Source organism: Lathamus discolor, chromosome Z, assembly GCF_037157495.1.
Source record: "Lathamus discolor isolate bLatDis1 chromosome Z, bLatDis1.hap1, whole genome shotgun sequence".
NCBI lineage: Eukaryota > Metazoa > Chordata > Aves > Psittaciformes > Psittacidae > Lathamus > Lathamus discolor.
In genome coordinates, this window is record NC_088909.1 from 8,098,109 (window position 1) to 8,109,431 (window position 11,323).

General features: G+C 39.7%; 1 protein-coding gene across 1 annotated transcript; it reads right to left on the bottom strand.

The window, feature by feature from the left end:
* Nucleotides 1-5,294: 5,294 nt before the first annotated feature.
* CLEC3A (C-type lectin domain family 3 member A) lies at nt 5,295-11,118 on the bottom strand. Its single transcript, XM_065663290.1, has 3 exons — nt 11,004-11,118; nt 8,794-8,874; nt 5,295-5,686 (listed from the first exon to the last, which is right to left on the bottom strand). The coding sequence occupies exons 1-3, from the start codon at nt 11,116-11,118 to the stop codon at nt 5,295-5,297; spliced, it is 588 nt and encodes a 195-aa protein (XP_065519362.1).
* Nucleotides 11,119-11,323: the final 205 nt, after the last annotated feature.

Consider the following 11,323-nt stretch of genomic DNA (forward strand, 5'->3'; position numbering starts at 1 on the left):
CCTCATAAGGGAGATGTTCCACTCCCTTAATCATCTTTGTGGCTCTGCGCTGGACTCCTTCAAGCAATTCCCTGTCCTTCTTGAACAGAGGGGCCCAGAACTGGACGCAATATTCCAGATGCGGCCTCACCAAGGCTGAGTAGAGGGGGAGGAGAACCTCTCTTGACCTACTAACCACACCCTTTCTGATGCACCCTAAGACGCCATTTGCCTTCTTGGCCGCAAGAGCACATTGCTGGCTCATGGTCATCCTCCTATCCACCAGGACCCCCAGGTCCCTTTCCCCTTCGCTACTTTCCAGCAAGTCAACCCCCAACCTGTACTGGTACATGGGGTTGTTCTTCCCCAGGTGCAAGACTCTACACTTGCCCTTGTTGAATTGCATCAAGTTTCTCCCCGCCCAACTCTCCAGCCTGTCCAGGTCTCGCTGAATGGCAGCACAGTCCTCTGGTGTGTCAGCCACTCCTCCCAGTTTTGTGTCATCAGCAAACTTGCTGAGGGTGCACTCAGTTCCCTCATCCAGGTCATTGATGAAAATATTAAACAGCACCGGTCCCAGCACCGACCCCTGAGGAACTCCACTAGTCACAGACCTCCAGCTACATTCTGCGCCATTGACCACAACTCTCTGCCTTCTTCCTTTCAACCAGTTCTCGATCCACCTCACTACTTGATCGTCAAGCCCACACTTCTTTAGCTTATCTATGAGGATGCTGTGGGAGACAGTATCAAATGCCTTACTGAAATCAAGAAAAACTACATCTACCGCTCTACCATCATCCCTCCACCTAGTCACTTCCTCATAGAAGGCTATAAGGTTGGTCATACATGACTTCCCCCTCATAAAACCATGTTGGCTGTTCTTAATGACCCCCTCATCCTTGATATGCCTAGTGATGGAGTCAAGGTGGGGATGGGTGTTTGATGTATGCCAATAAGCTTGGGTTGAGCTTAAATATGAGCAGAGCCTCTACAAAGGAATGCCCCTTGTCCTTCAAAAGTAGGGGACTCTGATACTGTTTCATGTTATTCACAAATGCAATTTCTGTCTTTCAGATTTAGGCAGCTGCACTGTATGATTCAGACAAACCATGTGCAACGTGACATAGCAACAGTGACCTTACAGCTGGTCTGAACTTACTGGGACAACAACAGTGACTCAGAAATACTGAGTGCCCCACAAGGTACTAGGGCATTGCTGACTGATGGAAGGAGTTTAACAGGGTTGAATTTTGCACTGGTACTAGGGTGAGTACTCAATAATAAGTCTTTAAAGTATTTTAAATTCTAGACCTGGCTACAGAAGCACACTTCTGTGCTCCCAGAAAATTGCCCTTTGCAGGGGGTTAATGTGTATTCATGAATGCTACAGAAAAGAACACCTGGAGAAAAATAAATTGAAGGGGTAAAAGTGATAAAGCTGAAAATAACAGTAACTAAAAGCACTGTGCTTACATTCTTGTGTGTAAGGCCACCTCTGGGCTTGGCTTTCAACTGTAACTTCCTTCCACTCTAAAATGCTCTATGTTGAGCTTTATACTTCCCCTTAAGCTCTCTTATGAAGATCAGGGACACATCAGCAAGCCTGGGCTCTGCTGTACAGTTTGAAAAGCTTGTGAAATGCTCCTGAGCACCTTTTGGCTAATATCAGAGCTTGTCCTTCAGTTATTAAGGAGAGAAACTCTGTAGTACAGCTAAGCTCTCAGCTGGACGCTGCTGCTGGCAGTCTTTATTCCACCTCTGACTCCCCTTGCTGTTGGGCAGTGTCAGTAGGCTTACTAGGAGGAAGATTGGCCTGGATCAATATACACAAGGCTGAGGTGGCCAAAAAAAGAGAGGAAGAAATGGAGCTGTGTTGTTGAAACTGCTATGAAATGTAGCGCAGCTAAAGCCATACCAGATGCAACAGGGTCTGTATCATGTTTAATGAACAAGATGAAACAGTTCCTCCTGAAAACCTCTTGTAACTACCAGCTCTACTGCTAGAAATAAATTGCTGCCGAAACACATAGTGAGGCAGAAGCAGAGAGATGAATGCTAAAAGGGATAGCCTCTTGCTCTAATAAGAAAAGAGTTGCCTGGGGATGGAGCAGAGAATAGCAACCTAATCCTGTGCCACCCTATGTGGTAATTTGCCTGTGAACGTCTTTTTGTATCAGGTTGTAAAGGCTGGGGAGGGAGCTCACTGTGGGCAGTTAACCCACAGCCAGCTTTGTCTTCCTTTAGGGCTGGAAGGTAGAAAACCAGGATCTTCCTTGGGGTGAGACAAAGGAGGAGGGAATGATAAGCACTTGAAAATTATTATGAAGTCTTTCAAAAAATGACATTTTCTATTTTCTGCCAAAGATACTGTAGGTGTTTGGACGCGCTACATTGGATCTTTTTCTGTCAGCGAGCAACTAGAAACAGCGCTTGTTACAGTAACCACATCTAAGTCGCTTCAACTCTGCATTCTCCTATTGCACCACTAGGTGGGAGTGTTGGAGCTTTTTTCGCTGTAGGTACTGCGGTCATGAGCGCAAAAGCTGCTGTCGTGTGTCCTGTTGTATTCGCAGTCCCCCAAGCAATTTCCAGCTGAACCGTGATGACTTACCCAGTGTGCAAATGAGAAATCGCTAAGTGACTGCCCACTCCATGACACAGTACCCGTCTTCAGAGAAGAGTGCTCTAGGGGAATGCGAAACTCTGGCTTCTACATCTCTTTTACTAGTTGCATGTACTGGGGAGCAGGGGTCCCTGGTTCACAGTTTTGTGTGCCTTCTGCAGAGATAAGGAGCCCAGAGTTGGAATTTGAAGGGAAAATGTCACTGGGAGATGGCAGGGGATTTCAGAAGCTAATTGCAGAAGAGTAATGCAAAGAAGGAAGCGTGTTCTGTTTGAATGGAAAAGATGGGCAATACCACATGCTTAACAGAAGAGAAGAAAGGTAGACCTTTACTGGTCTGGGGAGAACTGATGCAGCAGCAGGGCAGAGCAGGCCCATCAGGCAGCAGTTACTCACCCTCACTCTGAGCTCACTTCACACAGGTACATTCACTCATTGAGAGGGAAGATAAAGGCAGTTAATTTTATAGGACAAAGTTTGTCTCCCTTCTATCTTTCTACTTTGTTTTCTCTCTGTCTTGCCCCCATTGCAGGCATTTCTGAAGGAGTTTTTTATCCTCCTACTATCTCCTCTCCAACTCTACCCACTTGAGTTTTGCTTCATTTTTCCTGTTCAGTTTATTTTCATTTGCTATTTCTTAACCAAGCATTCTGCTGGGAATCTTCAAATTGGTTGCCAGTTTCACTGAGTTTTGTCTTTGTGCAGTAAATAACTACTAAACAAATGGTTATTTCTGTCTCTGGTATCTGCATCCACCAGCTGATAATCATCCACCAATAGTATCTACAAACACTATCCATTCCTGACTACAACTTTAGAAGCTCGGCTGAAATAGATTGAATGGGGTTTATAAATTTATAAACTTTTTTTTTTTTTTGCATTTTTTTAATATAAATTTTAAAGTTTATAAATTTATAAACTCCTCAAAGGTAAATAAGTTCTGGAATTTGGGGTGAATGTTCAATCTGACTGTAGCTGTAGGGATATGCTGACATACTGACATGTCAGACAAGCCAGAGGTAAATGAGCCATACAAAATCACTGCAGACCTTCAATCGTGTTAAAATGTAGGTAAAAGGAATATTGATCACAATCTTAGCAAAGGTTGGGAGATTTTTAAAGAAAATTGGAGGGATTTTAACGGAAATTGGAAGGACTTTCTGCTCCTTTGTTTAAACTCTGGAGCTAAGTGAGAGAATTCAGAATCAAGCCTGTTTTACAAATACATTAAGTGTAGGAAAATGAAATTATATATAACACATGACAGTGGTGCATTGAACAGTTGCATTTCATACAGCTGTTAGGCAAGCAAGGATCCAAATTCTGTCCTGTGGCACGTAGGTACACTAATAAAAGAGAAGTATAGCATAATGTGCCCAAAGATGGTACCCCTTTTGAATCCTCAGGTCCTAGGAAGGAATGGCCTTCACGTGGATGAGAAAGCTGCCAAAAATACCACTACAATTAAATACCAGTAATCACAAATTTATTGCATAATTTAAGAAAATCTTGTGCAACTAAAAGAGGTAAATTTAGGTATTAGCCTCCAAGCAGCAATATATTTAGATATTGAAATGAAATTCCTTTACACAAGAAAGAAACTGCTATTTATAACATGAAGGCATGTCGCTATTGTGAGGTTAAGAATAGCAAAGAATAACACATTTTACTTCATTTTCAAATACTGAGTGTTAAATTGGGAAAATTTGTATGTGGCCAGATGATTTGCAGTTTGACCTCACTTTTTTGTGTCAAATGAGCGTGCTGCCTGCCATGTAAAGGGAGGTGAATGAGTGGTATCATGCCCAGAAACAGGATCTTTCCTCTCTACTTGTGCTTTCAGGCACTGTTAATGAGTGCATTGTAATGCCTTTTTCTGATCCTGCAGGAGAGAAGGCTTTTGCAGATCTTGTTAAGGCATTACACAGTGGAGGTGGGATCTAGTTGCATGTTGGCTTCTTCTATGAGAATGTTCCAAATGACATCTAATATTTAACCATAATTGAGACATTTAGAAGCAAGTATGTTTAGACTAACTGATGTTTTAGAGCAGGCACTTCTCCCATTTTCTACCAGTGTATCACTTTTAACTACGTGTAGTTTAAAAATTAACATCAGATTTTTCTGTTTAATTGGGCTTTTTTAACCCATGGGTAAAAAACTCTTACTGACAGATCCATCCTTTTAAACTCCATGAGGATAATGACAGTTTTTCACAGAAGCTCACATAATCCCAAGGTCCCTCTTAAACACTGGAACTGAGAGGATCCTTACACCTTATACTGGCACATGTCACCATGCAGCAATCTTTAGTAAACTTTCAATAAATTCACTGGAGTGTGGAGTTCAAGCAAATGCTAACATACCATGGAGATAAAAAGTACAGAAATAGGAGTTGAATGCTAGGAACTAGAACATCAGGCTGAAGTAATATGCCAGAATATGATACAATGTAGGTCAAAACTCAATATATGTTCTTGTACATAAAGAGAGCACTCACTTAAAATTACATTTTTAGCATCTGAATAGAAAATAAATTAATAGAGAGAACTTTAGCTTCAGGAAAGAATGAGTACAATGCAGAAGATGGATATTTTTAACTCTCCAATGTCAAAGTGGGAGGGGTTGGTCGCAAGCAGAACTGCATATTAATAACTCAAAATGTGGTCATGGTCATTTGTAAATGCAATTATGGGATCAGAAATTCACAAATATATCTTTTGGCAGTACGGCAGACTTCGTCCACCCACTTGCCTTGTGATGACTGGGAAAAAAAGACACAGTTTTCACGCTTCCCCCCGTTTGGTTGGGCACGATCCCAGTTGAAGTACTGTAGAACCATGCCATTGACATCAACGAATTTACCTTCATTTATTAAGTCATTGATACCCAACCAAAACTCAGACGCTCTAGGCATACTTTTCTTGCCATAATCTCGAAGAGTGTTTGTTTCATCATTATTCCGTGGGATAGCCAGTGTCCCTCCTTTGGCTATGCAGTCTTCGTTAGCTTCATGAAAATATTTGGTGCTTTCTGACACAAGGTAGCACTTCTTATGGGCCTTTGTCCCACGAAGACAGACTGTGAATAGATATTGGTTTGCATGTTCAGTGAAAGCTTGGGCTATAGCTTTGAATAATGTTTCTTATAAGTGATAATTTTCATAAAGGTGTGTTGAGAATTAAGCAGACAAGTCGCTAAGCAAGTGAAAGGCTCTTGCCACCACAGAGTGGTTCAGGAAGTGGCAGTAAGATTGGACTTACCTGCTATTCCTTTTGTTCATGTAGGACCTCGTATGCAGCCAGCATGTTAGCATGCTGTTGGGAGGTCTGAACAGACTGCTCACAGGTGATCTGCAAAGCACCTTGGACTACAAGTGGTGGCCGAAAGCTGCTCTAGAGAAGAAGTACTTAAGAGGAAGGACAGACATAACTGCTATCTTAACACCATAATGTGCTTTGGAGAATCTTTCCCATATTTGTTCAAGAAAACCTCAGGCATGATCTTGAGCCCCAGAATTCCCTCCAACAATTTAATTCTCTCAAGGATTTTCTATTTTGCTGTTTCAGAACACTAAAATATAACCCAGGCCTGTTGTAGGTGTGTCTTGCATCTTTTTTTTATCAAATAGTCCTGCTTTCATACATTTTCACCTTAACTCATCAGTCTTAAAACTGATGGAATGGATGAGGCATGGATGTTTGCATTGTTGCCAGGTACAAATTGGTCATCATGAAATCTATATTTGACTTAATAGTAAAGAGACAGATCTAATGGTCTTTTCATATTTATAGTTAGGCGCTGAAGAAAAATAAAGTTTTGTGCATTAACTAAGCTTAGATTTTAGCAAACACAGGCAGGACAGAAAGGTGGTGTTTTAAATGTGTCCTGCTCACTAGAAATAATAAATTTTGATTTAAAATTCATAACGTAAATCTCTGGGGGATTGATAAATGTGTATTTCCACCTGTAGAAGAGTACACATTCACCTCTTTAGTTCTTAAAGCCAGGTCTTTCCAGCAAAGTCTGTCCCTTCAAACACTAGATGAGGTAAGGTGACTTAAATTTATAAACACTTTTGAAAAATGTACACTTATTACTGAGCTTGCGTGACAATCTGAACTTAATAATCTAAATGTTTGCATTTATAAATCTGTTTGCTTTTAGTTCTACTGGAACATATCAGGGAAGTCTTTATGTAAAGTCCAAATATACTAGAACATTAGTTTGGCATACACTCTGTAACTGGAATTGCCTTGAAGAACTGTTTTCAAAGTTGTTCCAGCCCAGGGTCTGTGTGAGCAGACTTGCAGGAGTGAGACCTTAAACTTTGCTTTCCAGCTATCCTAATACACAGTGTGAAAAACTGATTTTATGAAGAAAAACATGAGAAGAGAACCTTCCATGAAGGAATGTTCCTTCTGAGCTGAAGAAGTTAGCAAAAGCCTTGAATACTCCTGCAACAATTAGTTATAGAATCCTGCATGTGACTACTTCCAGATTATTTCATTTATTGCTTAAACTCATCTTGTACTTATATTAGAAATGTCGTGAAAAAATACAAACATCTTCTGTCCTGATGTCTTCTATAATCTGTTTCTAATTCCTGTCATCTGTTCTTGTAAAAAAAGTAATTATGTATATGATCAACAGGGTATGGAAATCTACTTTGGGTCATATCCTATGTCTGAGTTTTTTAGTGCTTCCAGTTGTAGCATTCATTGAGCTCCTTAGCTGCATTTTCAGGGTCACCATTTTATACTAGGGCTTCTCTTTCAAATTTTAACCTTTCCAACTGATAATGGCCAAAGAAAAGTAACAAACATATTTGCTAAATGTCGAGTTCTTTAACAAATTTATGTTCATGGGAAAGATCAGAAAGACTTTATTTATTTCAGCAACTGCAGTAATAAATGGAGACTGGCTCTTTTTAGGGAGAAAGTATGTTCTTCTAAATGGTGTATGGCAATATTTCATGGTACGTAGAAAGGAGACCTAGGAAATTTGAGCAAAGAAGAAACCAGATTGTAATGTGTGTCTTGGAAATGTCCATAAGCTGAAAAAGCACCTCCTTTTTCAAGTATCATAAAGCCATTAATAAACACAGTCAGAGCTAGAGGGGTGATAGATCTCTTTTTGCCAGATTTGGAATCCAGTTGAACAGTGTGGGTTCTCAATTTAGAATATAGCTCAAAATAAGTTCTGAGGATAGAAAATCTCCTGGCTCTGGTTTCATTTCTAAGCCACTGCATGCTTACTCTCTAGTTCCTTCTGGAAGCAATACAAGAATTACTTTTGAACAAGAGTTACTTGTCTAGCACAGGCTCCCTCTTTTAAGACACTTCTGAAATGATCTTATAAGGCATTTAAAGTACAAATATTTTGTAAAGCTCAAAAAGCTTTATGTAACCCAAGACATGAAACAGAACAACCCAGATACTACCATCCTTAAGGAAAATATGTTCTGCTTCATGTAAATTATGTCATTTCCTCTGTAGTGTCCTCCTGTACATGCTTAATTGCCAAGTTCTGTGTCAACAGCTGTGAAAAAGCACAACTGTCCAGTAGGTGCATGTGTATTTACCCTTTTTATTTGGTTTGGAAATTTCCATCTGGCTATTTAAATACTTAAAGGAGTCTGCACATTGATATAGGGTATTTCTGAACTCACAGTGGGTATTACCGTGAAGCTTTATAGTAACATTCACATTTGAATGTTGGAAACTCCACACTTTAAAAAGGCTCAGTCCTTTTAGCTTCCTTTTGGGGGTATTCTCAGCCATTTCCATGAATATCTTTGCTTTGCTGGTCAGCCTGTATTCGTATCCAAGGGGACCTGGCTCACTGACCATCTAAATTCTCAAGTCCAGTAACCCTCATTGTGTTATCTTTGTCTGAATATATCTAAAAAGCACACCTTGCAGTTGTGCATAGCAAAGATATCATAGTTCTTGCTCCAGATTAATTCTTGCTCTTAGTGAAGAATTATCAGTTGTACACCTTTAGTTCAGACATTACTTGACTGCTTCCTTCAACATTTGTCTCACTATTACATCTATGGCACACCATGCTCTTAAGGAGTTATATTTCTCAGTCACAAATCCCCATTAAAGAGAAGGATGGGAGTGAAGGAGAGAGGAAAGGCAGAGGTAACTTGTGGAAGCCATCAACCATGTAAGCTGCTTTACCTGTCTGAAGTGCTTGCATTTCTTTCAGAGCATTTACTTCCCGCCACAATTTGTCAATCTGGGTCTTTAGGTCATCTTTTTCTTAAATAAAAGAAATATAGAGAAATCAACAGATAGGTACACAGAGAATATTAAAAAAAAATGTTTGTTAAAATCTGTTTCATAATATCATAATATTTTTGCATTGCTGAGATATGTTTTGATTTCTCTTAAAGGTTTCTCATTAATGAAATGATTCTTGTAGGGTTCCATCAAAAAACAGGAGGACCTTACCTTCACGTTTTACCCTCATAATTTAAATCTCATTTTCAGCTGAACTTTACCCTGGTACCTGTTTGAAAACCATGTTTTTTTTGCAGCTAATTGTTATTTAGCATGTCAATATGTAACTTACTGCAAAATTTGCCTATTCAAATTCTAACCTGTACCCCATGGTGTATATATATGACACAAATCATAGCAGGACACAAGTTGTCTTTATTCAAAGAAATGTTATTTCTGAAAGGATGAAAGTTTCACACAACTCTTGTTTTAACACGGTGAGCAGCTAATACAACCAAACTTCACAGCCCAAATGTATGCAGACGCTTGCTGAGCTGCAATTTCTCCTTCCCAGGAGAAGTCTTTCTCTCTCCATGAGTACAGTGAGGGCTTGGTGACTTAAGTCACACAAATGTAGTCTGAATCACCATTTTGTAGCACTTACAAAAGCATCAGGAAGATGGTGAGACAAGAAAAGAAGCTAATTTGCACATAACTCTATTTTCATGTCATCTTTTCCATTCTTTTTTCTTAATCATTATAATTTTCTACCACCATCAAACAACTAGCAGGCATGTTCCCATTGCACAAGATGACAATTTGATTGCAGCAGTAACCAGACCTTTCAGAAGCCACAGTAATGAACATGAGGAATAAATAAGCTCTTTCACACATAGCAGAACTAACAAAACCACAGTTCCTACAGTTCTGTGTTACATCATCTAATCCTCCAGCTGCACCCCAGAAAGCTCATATCCATATTTCCTATTGCCTTTGGGGATAACCCCAGCCGTCTTTCATGATTCCTTGGTTCCCCAAGGCAGGACTCCCAGTTCCTCAGCCCATGATACTCCCTGCAAGTCCCAGGTCACAACAGCCCTTCCATGTTTGTCTGTTTGAAAAGAGACAAAAGCAGAACAAGGTGAGCTCCCAGTGCAAACGTTTCACACTGGGACACTAATGAAGACCTCTTCTCATCCTCCCAAAAATACTGGGAAACTTATCCTCAGGATCTCCATTCTTTTGCCAAGTTGTTTCCAGATCAAAACTTCTTAGTGGAAGGTTAAATGTGCTGGCAAAACAAATGTGCTGGCAAAACAAATGTATAAACAGCCTGTCCTTAGGACACCAATCTTAAAACCATAGAGATTCAATAGGAGAGGTGTATGTAACTGTATAGCTCCGGAGTTCTGTAATCATGTTGTACATTGTACGACGGCTTTATCAAAGCTGTGAGTTTTCTCATTGACTAGGAGCTTAAATATTTGCCATTGGTGTAACCTCCATCATACCCTCTTTTATTAGAAATAAGTCTTTAAATTAAATACACAGACATTTTCAAACAACATTCAGCAGTTCTGTATTTGCTCTGTAAGCTTTGCTCTGGGACTTTATGCTTTATTGTTTTCTGCTAATTCTTTTTCATTAGTTTGACTTGCCATTTCACAGTACTTTTCACATGGGTAAAGTTATACTCCACAAATATTAGAGACACGTTCTGTTAAAATTCGGAAAGGGTACAAAAATCTGAACAATAACCCTTGGAGACTGAATATTTTATTCTGTTCTTTTCTACCATATGTATATGAATTTCCATTCTTCTGATCTTAGTCGCTATAACTATGCAACAAAAAACGATCATCCAGAGTCCTCTCTGAGCTGTACCTGTGAGTCCTAAGTAATGTTGACAGAGATGAATAGGCATAACAGAGCATAATATTTACAACTCTTACACAACTCAATTTCCATAACTCTTTCTTGAACCTTCTTCTTGGCTTTGTTAACTCACATAAAAATATTTTAAGACTGATATAAGATAGACTCAAATGTCCTTTGATAATAAACATTTGTATAACATTAGTTTCTAGTTCATGCAATGTTATTGAAGTATATAGTAAAGTTGCACACTCTGTAAGCTTCTACCCCTCCTCCCAGTTAAAACCCAGTACCTTTCACTCTACGTTTGCTGTGCTTCCTGGCTTTGAATTTGGAAGTCTGGCTGATGGTCTGATCCAGGAGCAGTATGCTTATGAGTAGAAAAATCCTAAGTCCAGTTTGTGCCATGTCTCTTTAAAAGAACTTAACAAGAAGCTTCAAGAGATTCTCTTCAGCAGCTGCAAGAGAAAGTCACATAGACCCATCTCAGTAGGGACTGACTGAGGTCAGTTTTATAAAAGTGTGGTGATAGGGTTGGCTGTACTCCTTGCTTACGAAATGTGTTTAATACTTACGCTGGTTGTAGCATAAGGCACTCCCTTGTTCTCACATC

What these genes read in the sequence shown, in the direction of transcription:
- CLEC3A (XM_065663290.1), bottom strand. Translation starts at nt 11,118, where the DNA reads ATGGCACAAACTGGACTTAGGATTTTTCTACTCATAAGCATACTGCTC. An exon ending in CAGCAAACGTAGAGTGAAAG is followed by an intron (nt 8,875 to 11,003) that starts GTACTGGGTTTT and finishes CTTTTATTTAAG; the next exon opens with AAAAAGATGACCTAAAGACC. An exon ending in AATGCAAGCACTTCAGACAG is followed by an intron (nt 5,687 to 8,793) that starts GTAAAGCAGCTT and finishes ATCTATTCACAG; the next exon opens with TCTGTCTTCGTGGGACAAAG.